We start from the raw sequence: 14663 nt of genomic DNA on the forward strand, positions 1-14663 counted from the left end.
GAGTGGCTGGAGATTCTGGCTTTCAGGGAACATCTGAAGGAAACAGCAGCAATATCAGAAACAACCCAGTGACCAAACTTGCTGGATCTATGTGGGGAGCTGCTCCCGACCTCAGAACTTTTCCTGTCATACTCCGCAGCAGAATACTGAGCATTTGTCCGGCAAAGGTAATCACACACACACACACATACACACACACACATACATCTTGTTGACACTCAACTAAATGAAACATTGTGCATTATAACTGAAACTCTCCCTTCAATACCCCTCTCCTGGCTTCCTGTCCACGCAAACAGCACTCCCCCACACACCTGCCAACTGACGTAAACCCAGAAGCTGGCTGTAACCATCTGTGCTGCACCCCACTCACACACTATGATTTTTTAAAATAATATTTTTATTGAGGTATTTGAACATTTTTATAACATTAACAAAAACAATAACATCCACGTGGCAAAATGAACATTTCCCCCCCAGCCCAATCTTCACTCACCTCAACCAAACAACAACAATCCGCCTGCCCTGCCCCCCCCCCCCCCCCCCCCACTCGGAATACTGCATCTGCTGACATTTTAATTTTCCCTGAGAAAGTCTACGAATGACTGCCACCTCCGGGAGAACCCTAACATTGACCATCGTAAGGCGAACTTTATCTTCTCGAGACGGAGAAACCCGGCCATGTCACTAACCCAGGTCTATACACTGGGGGACTTTGAGTCCCGCCACATTAATAAGATCTGTCTCCGGGTTACCAGGGAGGCAAAGGCCAGAACGTCGGGCTCTTTCGCCCCCTGAACTCCCGGATCTTCCGACACTCCAAAGATCGCTACCTCCGGACTCGGCACCACCCATGTTTTTAGTACCGTGGACATTGCCTTAGCAAAACCCTGCCAAAACCCTCTAAGCTTCAGGCATGCCCAAAACATGTGGACATGATTTGCTGGGCTTCCTGTGGACCTCGCACACCTATCCTCTACCCCGAAAAACTTGCTCATCCTAGCCACTGTCATGTGTGCCCGGTGGGCTACCTTAAATTGTATCAGGCTAAGCCTGGCACATGGTGAGGAGGTATTAACCCTGCTTAGGGCATCTGCCCATAGACCCGCCTCTATCTCTCCTCCTAGCTCGTCCTCCCACTTGCCCTTAAGCTCCTCCACCGAGGTTTCCTCCGCCTCTGAAAGCTCCTGGTAAATATCCGATACCTTCCCCTCTCCCACCCAGGTACTGGAAACTACTCTATCCTGTATCCCCCGTGGCGGCAGCAGCGGAAAGGCCGGCACTTGTTTTCGCAGGAAGTCTCACACCTGCAAATACCTAAACCCATTCCCTGCTGGCAATTTAAATTTATCCTCCAAAGCTTTCAAGCTGGGAAAGCTCCCATCTATAAATAAATCCCCATCCTTCTGATTCCTGCCCTTTGCCAACTCCGGAACCCGCCATCTAGCCTACCGGTACAAACCTGTGGTTGTTATAAATCAGGATCCAAACCGATGCTCCCTCCACTCTCTTATATCTCCTCCATTGCCCCCAGATTCTCAAAGCCGCCACCACTACCGGACTTGTGGAGTATCGGGCCGGCGAGAACGGAAGAGGTACCGTTACCAATGCTCCCAGACTGGTGTCTTTACATGACACCGCCTCCATCCGCTCCCATGCCAACCCCTCCCCCACTACCCACTTCCTAATCACGGCTATATTAGCCACCCAGTAGTAATTGCAGAGGTTCGGCAGCGCCAACCCACCCTCCCCCCGACTGCGCTTCAGCAACACTTTCTTCACTCGCGGGGTTTTACCCGCCCACACAAAGCCCAAAATAATCTTATTCACCTGCTTGGAAAAGGGCTTTGGGATGAAGATGGGGAGGCACTGAAAGACAAACAGAAATCTGGGGAGGACCGTCATTTTCACGGTCTGTACCCTTCCCGCCAGTGATAGCGGGAGCATGTCCCATCTCTTAAAGTCCCCTTCCATTTGTACGACCAACCGGGATAGGTTTAACTAGGGCAGTGCCTCCAATTCCTGGGCCACCTGGATTCCCAGATATCAAAAGCTCTTCCCTCCCATTCTAAGCGGCAGCTCTCCCAGTCTCTTTTCCTGCCCTCTTTCCTGGATCACAAACATCTTGCTCTTTCCCATGTTCAATTTATACCCGAAAAATTGCCAAATTCCCCCAAGATTTGCATTACTTCCCCATCCCCTCCAATAGGTCCGAAATGTACAAGAGCAGGTCATCTGCGTAGAGCAAGACCTAACGGGAAGAGTGGGCACCCTTGCCTCGTCCCTCGGTGTAGTTTGAAATACCCCGACCTCAGCCAGTTTTGTATGCACATTTGCTATTGGTGCCTAATAGAGCAACAGCACCCAGCCAATAAAGCCCTCACCAAACCCAAACCTTCCCAGCGCCTCCCACAGGTAATTCCACTCCACCTGATCAAAAGCCTTCTCCGCATCAATCGCTACCACCACCTCCACTTCCCCTCCTTCTGAGGGCATCATAATAACATTCAAAAGCCTTCGAACATTGGCCTTAAGTTGCCTGCCCTTAACAAATCCCTTCTGGTCTTCCCCTATCACCCCCGGGACACAGTCCTCTATCCTTGTGGCCAGTATCTTAGCCAGCAGTATGGCATCCACATTCAGTAGAGAAATTGGCCTGTATGACCCGCATTGCTCCGGATCTTTTCCTGTTTTAGGATCAATGAAATTGAGGCCTGCAACATTGTTGGGGGGAGGACTCCCTTCTCTCTTGCTTCGTTAAATGTCTTCAACAGCAGTGGGCTCAATATCTAGAATTCCACCGGATAGCCGTCCGGCCCCGGGGCCATGCCCGACTGCATGCCCTCCAGCCCCTCAATTATTTCCTCAATCTCAATTGGGGCCCCCAGCCCCTCCACCAAGTCCTCCTCCATCCTCAAGAGCCTCAACTGATCCAGAAATTGCATCATCCCCTCCACTCCAGCCGGGGAGTTCTAACTCATATAATTTACTATAAAAATCTTTAAACACCTCATTCACCCCCACTGGGTCCAGGACAGTATTCCTGCCTCTTTACTTTACCTATCTCCCTGGCCGCCTCTCTTTTCCTGAGCTGGTGCGCCAACATTCTGCTTGCCTTTTCCCCGTACTCATAGATCGCCCCCCTTGCCTTCCTCAACTGTTCCACTGCTTTCCCTGTGGTCAACAGCCCAAACTCCACCTGTAACCTCCACCGCTCCCTCAGGAGCCCCGCATCTGGGGCATCCGAGTATCTCCTGTCCACCTGGAGTATCTCCTCCACTAATCTATCCCTCTCAGCCCGTTCCACCTTTCTCTGTGGGCCCATTTCAAGATGAATTCCCCTCTGACTACTGCCTTCAAAGCTTTCCAGACCTTTGCTGCAGAGACCTCCCCCTGTATCATTTATTTCCAGGTAGTTCTGGATGGACTTGTTAACCCGCCCACAGACCGCCTCATCTGCTAACAACCCCACATCCAGTCTCCACAGCGTGCGTTGCCCTCTCTCCACACTGACCCGTAGATCCACCCAGTGCGGGGCATGAACCGACACTGCAATTGCCGTATACTCAGTATCCGCCACCTTCGATATTAGCACCCTACTCAGAACAAAAAAGTTGATGCAAGAGTATACCTTGTGGGCATGAGAAAACAAGGAAAACTCATTCGTCCTCGGCCGTGCAAACGTCCATGGGTCTACTCCCCCCATCTGTTCCATAAAACCCTTCAATTCCTTTGCCGCAGCCGGCCTCCTCCCTGTCTTGGATATTGACCGGTCCAATTCCGGATCAATGACTGTGTTGAAGTCCCCTCCCATGATCAGGTTATGTGACTCTAAGTCTGGAATCTTACCGAACACCCACCTCATAAATTCCACGTCCTCCCAATTTGGAGCATTATGTTCACAAGTACGACTCGCACCCCCTCCAGCTTCCCACTCACCATTATGTACCTACCCCCCTGGCCTCGAATGCCACTTATTTGCTGATCAGGATCGCTACCCCCGTGGCACAATCGCTTCACAGCTCCAGGGTCCCAGGTTCGATTCCGGCTTGGGTCACTGTCTGTGCGGAGTCTGCACATCCTCCCAGTGTGTGCGTGGGTTTCCTCCGGGTGCTCCGGTTTCCTCCCACAATCACAAAGATGTGCAGGTTAGGTGGATTGGTCATGATAAATTGCCCTTAGTGTCCAAAATTGCCCTTAGTGTTGGGTGGGGTTACTGGGTTATGGGGATAGGGTGGAGGTGTTGACCTTGGGTAGGGTGCTCTTTCCAAGAGCCGGTGCAGACTCGATGGGCCGAATGGCCTCCTTCTGCACTGTAAATTCTATGAAATCAATATATTGTTTCATATAGTTTTAAAATCTAAGCACTTGCATATTTCCTGTTCACAGACTTAATTTCCTGTTGCCACAGATTTTAGATCATGCTTCTGTTGTCAACATTTAACACTGTAAGGACATAAAAAATAGGAGCAGGTGTAGGCCACACAGCCAGTTGAACCTGTCCAGCAATTCAAAAAGGATCGTCGCTGATGAAAAGAGAACATGTTGCTGAAGTTTTTCATCTGACTCAACAGGCCAAATGTAAGAATGCAAAATTTTAAACGATCACAACAATTAACTACAGGAAAAAGGAGAATTGATTGTTTCATAGGCCAGCTCTAATTGGCCAAGGCATTGCCGTGGAGCCGTTGCTGACTGTTTGTAACAGGCAGAGTGTAGATCATACTCAAACAATCCACACTTACAAAACCCAAAACAAAATGACTACTGTTATATATGGTTCCCCAATTGGGCAGCACTTTGTGAACAATCCTGAGTGTGTTACCAAATACACAAACAGCCAATTTAAAATAATCAGTTGAGCTCGCAGTGTGGCTCACTTGTATTTGCACTCATGGGCAGGGACCCGTTCTCTGAAAGCACAAGGAAATTGTTCAAGCCTTGCCCATTTTTGAGTTACCTGGGAGCTTGGGGAGCCGATAGTTCCCCATTGCTTTCTACATGGCAATGCCTTGACCAATCAGAGTCGATTTACCAACCAATCAGCACCCCTTTTCTCTTCTAATATAAATGGTTTGAAAATTGGCTTCCTTGGGTTTGTTCTGATGAGTGTAAAATTAAAAGCTTCAGCAATATCATGGTTCATCTTCTGCCTGTTCTCCAAATCCCTCAGTTCCTTGAAAGAACAAAATCAGTCACCCAAAGCGTAAATATATTCAACGATGGAGCATCCACAACTCGCTAGATGGAAAATTCCAAAGTCTCAGAACCCTTCGAGTGAAGAAGCCTCTTCTCATCCCAGTCCAAAATGATGGATCCCTGATCCTGAGTCTGTGCCCCCATATTTTCGATTCCTCAGCCAGACGGAACAACCTCTCAGTGTCTACCCTATAAAGGCCCTTCAGAATCTTCCACGTTTCAATGAGATCATCTCTCGCTCTTCTCAGCTGCAGACGGTATAACCCCAGTTCGTACAGCTTTTCACCTCAGCAACCAGTCCACTGAAACAGTTCTGTATTAACTCTGAGGCAGGTATACCCTTCCTTAGATGTGGAGCGAGATTCTCTGGCATCCTCGTGGCGTGTTTCTCGGCAGCGAGAGGCGGCCTGCTGGTGTCCGGCGGCAGGATCTTCTGGTGCTGCCGCTGTCACTAGAATTTCCCATTGAATCCACCCCACACCGCCAGGAAACCTGCAGCGGGGGCACGCCATTGGCAGGACTGGAAGATTCGTTGGCATGAATAGCCAGAGGATCTCGGGCGGGATTCTCTCAGCCCAGGCCAAGCCGGAGAATTGTCAGGATGGGCACAAATCGCGCGACACCACCCCGATGCCAGTCGTCCGGTTCTCCGGACAGCGGAGAATCGGCGCCATAGGCACTGGCGCGGTCGGCATGGCGCCGGTCGGGGGCTGCTCTATGGGGGCCCACCGGCGATCTCTGCCCGGGATGGGCCGAGTGGCCTATAAAAACACCCGAGTCCCGCCGGCGCCGTTCACTCCTAGTCTTACCCGGCGGGACCTCAGCGTGAATGGATCCGGGGGCAGCCAGGTTGAGGGGGAGGGGGGTTCGACCCCAGGGGGGGCTTCCACTGTGGCCTGGCCCGCGATTGGGGCCTACCAATCGGCTGTCCGGCCTCTTGGGCTGGGGGCCTCTTTTGTTCCACGCCACCCCATGTAGCCCCACGCCATGTTGCGTCAGGGCCGGCGCGGAGAAGGGAGCCACCGCGCATGTGCTGCAATCGCGCCGGTCCCACTGCGCATGCGCAGAACCACGGCGCCCATCTGATGCCGGGGTTTGGCAGCTGGAGCAGCGTGGGTTGCTCCAGTGCCGTGCTGGCCCCCTGTAGGGGCCAGAATCATTGCTCCTGAGGCCATGTTGATGCCCTCGAGAAACGCAACGGCGTTTACGACGGCGTCAACACTTAGCCTCAGGATCAGAGAATCCCGCCCCTCACTCGTGGACACCAAAACTACACACAGTATCCCAGATGTGGTCTGACCAAAGCTCTATACAATTGCATCAAAACTTCCTTATTCTCGCACTCCAATCCTCTTGTAGTCAGTTATAATGGAAATCCCCTATTTAAACAGAGGCTGGAAGATCTAGGATCACAAGCTCCCTTGTATTTTGTGATACTGCATGCATTTTATCAAGACCAATTGCATGGGAGATCCACCCATACCAGAAAAAAACTGAAGGAGATTAACATATCTGTTGAGGACTCAATATTTTACGCCGCCTTTCCCTTTCAGATTCAGCGCCCAATGTGTTATTTCCTCTTTAAATTTGCATTGACATTTGGAACCTTCCCTCATGCAAGCGATGGGAGCTGCTCAGAGCCTAGAGGCAAATGGGGGACTCACGGCAGGTGGAGCAACAAATTGGGAGGGTGGCCTGCGCCCCTTGTGTTTGGGCCTGTCTGTTGTCGGGTGCTTCAGCTTCTCTGTCGATCCAGCGAGCGTGTCACAGGGCACCAAATCTGAGAGGGGAAAACAAATACAAAATACTTTTAGCCCACAGGGTTTCCTTGATTCATTCCAGAATTGCGGTCAGCTAAATATTTCCTAGTGGGAACCTTGAGCGCATTCCCTTCGAGAAATACATGCCTAAATGGTCACATGATTTCTGTGCCAACTACCGCATAAGCTATTGCCATCCACGTAATCAAATGTTTCTGATGTAGTCTTAGAATGGCATTATCTGAAGCTGCCATCTACAAAAGTCCATTCTTTGGATTGAAAATTCTCAGGTGACATTGATGACAGAAAAGGAGGGTGCCATCCTTTGGATGAGACATTAAATTGAAACCCTCTCTGCCACGGCGAGTGGATGTAAAAGATTCTCATGAAGCACTATTTTGAAGAGGTTTTCCCAAATGCCCTGGCCAATATTCATCCTTCAACCTACTGAAGCAGATTATCTGGATATTATAACACTGTTGCTTGTGGGAGCTTGCTGTGCCCAAACAGGCTGTCATAGAGTCATGGAATCATGAATTTACAGTGCAGAAGGAGGCCATTTGGCCCATCGAGTCTGCACTGGCCCTTGGGAAAGGGCACCCTAATTCAGCCAACAACTCCACCCTATCCCCATAACCCAGTAACCCCACCCAACCTTTTTTTTGGACACTAAGGGAAATTTAGCATGGCCAATCCACCTAACCTGCACATCTTTGTCCACATTATAACAGTGGCAATTAATTCTATATTAATTGCATTTAATTGTCGGAAGATGGCGAGCACTAACTGGGCATTTACTTCACTCCCTGTAAATAGACAAAACTGCAGTTGTTTGGTTCGGAGATATGCGCTTGCAATGCGTTACCTTGTAAATAAATATAAAAGTGTGTAAAGATTGGCTCCAGTTGTATCCTTTGCTTTCTACTAAAGAACAATGACTACACTTGAATATGTATTCATTGGCTGTAAAGTAATTTGGGACATCCTGCTATCTTGAAAGGCATTATGTGAATGCAAATAAATGCAGGTAACCAAACATTTGGTCAGAGAGTCACGTTCCATCATTTACAGTCACTTTACAGTCATTTAAATACTTTGGAATCTTAGTCACTGTTGTAATGTAAGAGATGCAACAGTAAGCTCCCACAGTAGAATAATGACCAGGTCATTTATTTTAGTAATGTTGATTGAGGGATAAATATTAGTCAGGACACTGCACTCCTCTTTGAAATAAAGCCATGGAACATTCTGTGTCTGCTAGAGAGTAAGGCCGTGGCCTTATCAAAAAGACGGCACTTCTGTCAACGCAGTACTCCCTCAGTATTGTACTGCACAGTAGTGTCAGCCTAGATTGTGTGCCCAAATTTCATAGAATGGGTCTTGAATCAACTGACTCATCATTGAGAATCTTGCCCACTGAGCCAAGGCTGATTCTTCAAGCCGCAGGAAAGCTGACGCACTTTCATGAATAACTGAAAGTCAAGAGGAAAGGTACAAGTGAGAATCAGCTCGAGACAAAGGTCTCTGACTAAGGTCACTACAAGGTAACTGAATGGGTTGGGTTCTCATGTGGGCTCGGGACAGCCTCACCTGTGCACTTTTGCAGCTTCCGTGATGCCCAACCCATGTGTGACTTTACCTGGGGCATTTGTCTTTTCACAAGGGTCTGGCATTGCATTTTGTGAGCAGTGATGGTTGTGGTTATGGAGGCAGGTCGATTAGCTCGCAACATTGTTTAAAAGCCTCCTGAACCTTACCTCTCACCCTACCTACCTCAAGCCAACCCATGATTCCCTATGCTACCACTATACACACCCCCTCATGCATTCTCCATAGCCATTCACCCAGCGCCTGCTATGTACAATCCTCAGGAGCCTCCAATAGTAATAGGAATTATTTTTAAATCACTGGGGGGAAAATTATACCTCTAACATTCTAACAAAACCCTGAATTCAAACGCACGATCATTAATACTGAAAAATTCCTACTCTAATGTAAAAAAAGTGTAATTCTTTAAATGCTTGTTAGGTTTGTGAACAAAAAAAACACATCAAAGGCATATTATCTGATCTCAGTCCCTCAAAACTGTTAATCATTCGTGGATCAATAGACCATGTGCTGAGCTGTAGACAAAATAACTTCTGAAATCCAGCCAGGCATTCACAATGGTTACACCTGTCACAACAAAACCTTCCAGCTGCACTGTCTGGAATGGATGAAACTACGATGTTCTATCTTCCGTTTCAAAGTAGAGTACCTGTCATCCAATGGAGGGGATCAGGGCCTGAGATTATTTTCAAATTTCCAAAGCAGGTCTTTTTTTTTTAAACAGAGCAATCTGTCGACTTGAATTACAGTGCAAAACATGACAGCAGAAGGTGACAGGACATTCTGTTTTTACATTTTTGAATGCTTTGTGGCACTTCTGACAATTGGAAAAGTACAGTAGTGCATGACAACATTTACTCAAAGCTGGTCAATGTAAGGGTCAACCTGGCAGCTCAGAACCATATGATGAATCATTACTTTAAAAACACATCTACGTTACAAAACAGCATCTAATTTGAAGGCGTCAATACATTTTATACTTAACTCACAATGTTCCTGATTTCTCAGCAGATTCCGCCCGGTAATCACAACCTCTCTGAGGAGACTTTTTCTGGCCTTCCCAAAACCCTGCCCCACCATCATGTGTGGGAGGAAGTACAATTTCCCTGTGGCTGTACAATGGTTTGTGATGAAGTGTCTGAGACATCCAAATCTTTGTAGAACAATCCACATAGCGTCTTGATTGACTGAGTCGAATGCTTTGGACAGCATTGACGTTCATGGTGGGTTAGGCGTTTGTTACCAATCATGCAGAATGGCGACAACTTGTCCCTGAAGCTGCATCATGCTTTGAGTCACAATAATGATGCGGCAGAACAGCGGCAGGGAAGGAAAGAAAAGGGATGGAAATCCTCTGCTCTGGATCCCAGTCCCCCCCCCCCCCCCCCCCCCCCGGTGCCCAATGATCTGTGCGTTGTGAATCAGCCTATTCAGTCACATGAAGACCCGTGGCAGGAATTGACAACATTGATCAGACGCCAGCTTTGAATCGAGGGTCAACCAGGAGAATGGAGACCCCGACCTTGGAAGAGGTGCATGTGCGCTTTACACACCAGACCTTCCTGACCAAAAGGGCCAGAGGAAAATGGTGCAGGCTTGGGTTGGCAGAGGAAAATTGTTTAACTTCTTAAAAAAAAATCTATGTACAGCATTTTGCACCTGACTCCTCCCTCCATATGGAGACAAAAAAAGGCCCAATAAATAAATTATTATTTACCACACTGGATTTCAAAGTTTTAATCCGTGTTGGAGGTCACATTCCATAATATGTGTTTTGCATGACATGGGAACAGAACTAATTACAATGGAAGCACAGTTGGACATGAATTGATCATTACTATAACCAATATTCCATTTATATTATAGAAATAAAGGCAGCACGGTGGCGCAGTGATTAGCATTGCTGCCTTATGGCGCCGAGGTTTCAGGTTCGATCCCGGCTCTGGGTCACTCTCCGTGTGGAGTTTGCACATTCTCCCCGTGTTTGTGTGGGTTTCATCCCTGGCCTCTCCTAATTGCCCCTTCAGTGGAAGAAATGAATTGGGTACTCTAAATTTAAAGAAAAAAAATATTATAGATATAAACTAAATTGAAGTATGCACGAATGCAATTCTTGCAATTGTGCAGTTTAAAAATTTTGAATGTGTGTGGGGCAGGAGGAGGTTCCCCTTCAGTATAGTGGTGGCAGTTCTCAACGTGTGCAAATGCAACTTGTCCAGTGCATTTGAAGTCAACTCATAAATCAAAGAGTGTCTTCATATTGCAGATACCAACTCAATTGATTTGCAGTGCGCAACGCACCAGATTAGATCACTTACATAAAACATCATAAGACAGCACAATGCAATATAGGTGAGTTATGGAATATAGCTCCCTCTACATTGTTCCATCGCACATTCCTAGGACTATGCTTGCCTTGGTGTTTGAGTTTGATTGAGTGTAGGGGTTTCACACTGCTCTGAGTTAAGTATACACCCTGTGCTGCAGATCCAATTATTTGAAACACCACCCTGCCACCTCTTACCCGAGTCACTGGTCTTGTCTCTGGCTGATTTACTGTGCTCCTGAGGAGAGAGACCTTGCTCTCCATTAACTCTGCAAAGAAAACATTTGAAAACATAATTTCTTCAACATCTCACTGCCTGTGCTTTTTTAAAAATGATGCAGAAAAAGATAATTATGCCAATCTGCTCCTTACTTTGAGCATCCCTCCGTCTGACTTTCTCCTCATGCTTTGACATTATATGAGATCCATACTGGCACCAATGGCCCCTATGGAGGCATCTCACACAAGTCAAGCCAAATGGAGACCAATTTCTCACCAGGCTTTACTGATGGCCAGTCTTGGTTTTACTGAGGTTGGTATTTCCTGGAACTGGGCACAATCCATAGAATCTCTACAGTGTAGAAGGAGTCAATTTGGCTCATTGAGTCTACAATGACCCTTTGAAAGAGCACAGTAACTAGCCCCCCCTCCCTCCCCCATTCCTGTATCCCAACCTAATCTGCACAGCTTTGGACACTAAGAGGCAATTTTAGTATTGCCAATTCTCCTCACCTCAACACCTTTGGACACTAAGGGGCAATTTAACATGACCAATCCACCTAACCTGCAGATCTTTGGACCGTGGGAGGAAACCGGAGCACCCGGAGGAAACTCACGCAGACACAGATAGAACGTGCAAACTCCACACTGTCACTGAAGGCCGGAATTGAACTCGACTTCCTGCACTGTGAGACAACAGTGCCAACCACCGTGCCACCATGCCGTCCCCTCAAGGCCATTCTCTCAGAGCCACCCAACCACCTCATAACCAAACGTTTTATTGATACTTCGACAATACGTGTCAATGGCAAATTGGACTATAGTGAGGCGAGACAAGACTCATCCTGTGCTCACAAAGATAATAATAATCTTTATTGTCACAAGTAGGCTAACATTAACACTGTAATGAAGTTACTGTGAAAGGCCCCTAGTCGCCACATTCCGGCACCTGTTTGGGTACACCCAGGGAGAATTCAGAATATCCAATTCACTTGACAGCACGTCTTTCAGGACATGTGGGAGAAAACCGGAGCACCTGGAGGAAACCCACGCAGACATGGAGAGACTGTGCAGACTCCACACAGACAGTGACCCAAGTCAGGAATCGAACTTGGGACCCTGGAGCTGTGAAGCAACAGTGCTACCCACTGTGCTACCGTGCTGCCAATGCACTCAAATTAACTTTTCAGCAGATATCAGTGGTCACGAATGGGAAGACTGGGAATTCTGTCAACTAAATGTTGCCATACTTTGAATATGGTTGCGATTTGTATTCAGTTTGATCATCACAGTCTTGTAATAAACATAAATAAACCTCCTTAATAAGGGACAGGGAAGGACTTGCAATTGCATAATCAGTTGAGAAATGAGTCTCACACAATTGGTTTAGCCAGGGTTGGAGAGGGTCAGGGGACTCTCTCTCTCTGGCCACGGTGTGTGCAATATGATTGATCAAGTGGAGGCTTTGTCATCTGTCCCGAGGGAAGGTAAAACCATCTGTGGAAAGATTTATTTTTCTGAGTTCTCACTTAATTCCTTTCGTGATTGTTTTAAAATTGGCGTCCTCCCATTATCACCTTGGTAACCAGGGGAGGAAATAAACCGTCAATATCTCTTCATAGCCTTGAAGACCTCTCAGAGTTCACGGCTCAGCTATGTCAGCAATAGTGAGGAAATGTTCCAGACCCTCACTTTGATTACAATCAGACAACCTGGTATTATCTGGTGAATCTGTACTGCACTTTTCCCATTGATTTCAGATCCTTCCTATAATGAGGTGCACTAAATTACATATAATACTGTAAATGCAGCTGACGTAAGGTTTGGTAGACGTTTTGTATTGAAATCTTGTTTTGTTTTCAATATTTTCTTTGTCAACTTCAGTAACCTATGTTGGCCCTTTTCTCTTCTGCTCCGTTTAAAATCTTACCATTTAAGGTACACTACATTTTTAAAGTCCATTCACAGGATGAGAACGTCGTTGGCTAAGCCAACATCTTTTGCCCATCCCTAGTTGCCCTTAAGAACAAAGAACAAAGAACAAAAAAAGTACAGCACAGGAACAGGCCCTTTGGCCGACCATGCTGCCCGACTAAACTAAAATCTTCTACACTACCTGGGTCCGTATCCCTCTATTCCCATCCTATTCATGTCTTTGCCAAGATGTCCCTTAAATGTCACTATTGTCCCTGCATCCACCACCCCCTCCAGCAGCGAGTTCCAGGCACCCACTACCCTCTGTGTAAAAACCCTGCCTCGTACATCTCCTCTAAACCTTGCCCTTCGCACCTTAAACCTATGCCCCCCCCAAGTAATTGACCCCTCTACCCTGGGAAAAAGCCTCTATGACTATCCACTCTGTCTATGTCCCTCATAATTTTGTAGACCTCTATCAGGTCGCCCCTCAACCTCTGTCGTTCCAGTGAGAACAAACAGAGTTTATTCAACCGCTCCTCATAGCTAATGCCCTCCATACCAGGCAACATCCTGGTAAATCTCTTCTGCACCCTCTCTAAAGCCTCCACCTCCTTCTGATAGTGTGGTGACCATAATTGAGCACTATACTCCAAGTGTGGCCAAACTAAGGTTCCTAACAGCTGCAACATGACTTGCCAATTCTTATCCTCAATGCCCCGGACAATGAAGGAAAGCATGCCGTATGCCTTCTTGACTACCATCTCCTCCTGTGTTGCCCCTTTAGTGACCTGTGAACCTGTACACCTAGATCTCTCTGACTGTCAATACTCTTGAGGGTTTTACCATTCACTTTATATTCCCTACCTGCATTAAACCTTCCAAAATGCATTACCTCAGATTTGTCCGGATTAAACTCCATCTGCCATCTCTCCGCCCAAGTCTCCAAACAATCTAAATCCTGCTGTATCCTCTGACAGTCCTCATCGCTATCCGCAATTCCACCAACCTTTGTGTTGTCTGCAAACTTACTAATCAGACCAGTTACATTTTCCTCCAAATCATTTATATATACTACGAACAGCAAAGGTCCCAACACTGATCCCTGCGGAACACCACTAGTCACAGCCCTCCAATCAGAAAAGTACCCTTCCATTGCTACTCTCTGCCTTCTATGACCTAGCCAGTTCTGTTTCCACCTTGCCAGCCCACCCCTGATCCCGTGGGACTTCACCTTTTATACCAGTCTGCCATGAGGGACCTTGCCAAAGGCCTTACTGAAGTCCATATGGACAATATCCACTGCGCTACTTGCATCAATCATCTTTGTGACCTCTTCAAAAAACTCTATCAAGTTAGTGAGACATGACCTCCCCTTCACAAAACCGTGCTGCCTCTCGCTAATATGTCCGTTTGCTTCCAAATGGGAATAGATCCTGTCTCGAAGAATTCTCTCCAGTAATTTCCCTACCACTGACGTAAGGCTCACCAGCCTGTAGTTCCCTGGATTATCCTTGCTACCCTTCTTAAACAAAGGAACAACATTGGCTATTCTCCAGTCCTCCGGGACATCACCTGAAGACAGTGAGGATCCAAAGATTTCTGTCAAGGCCTCAGCAATTTCCTCTCTAGCCTCC

At 47.3% G+C, this 14663-nt stretch overlaps 1 protein-coding gene across 4 annotated transcripts in view; it reads right to left on the bottom strand.

Moving 5' to 3' along the window:
- Window positions 1-14663, bottom strand: part of sh3d21 (SH3 domain containing 21) — a 145249-nt gene that overhangs the window by 16076 nt on the left and 114510 nt on the right. For all 4 annotated transcript variants that reach the window (XM_038801562.1, XM_038801555.1, XM_038801582.1 and 1 more), the window contains 2 exons: window positions 11092-11162; window positions 6864-6979 (listed from right to left, as the gene is read on the bottom strand). In XM_038801562.1, coding sequence (XP_038657490.1) covers window positions 6864-6979; window positions 11092-11162 — 187 coding nt within the window. The remainder of the gene's footprint in view (window positions 1-6863; window positions 6980-11091; window positions 11163-14663) is intronic.

Source organism: Scyliorhinus canicula, chromosome 1 (assembly GCF_902713615.1).
Source record: "Scyliorhinus canicula chromosome 1, sScyCan1.1, whole genome shotgun sequence".
Taxonomy (NCBI): Eukaryota; Metazoa; Chordata; class Chondrichthyes; order Carcharhiniformes; family Scyliorhinidae; genus Scyliorhinus; species Scyliorhinus canicula.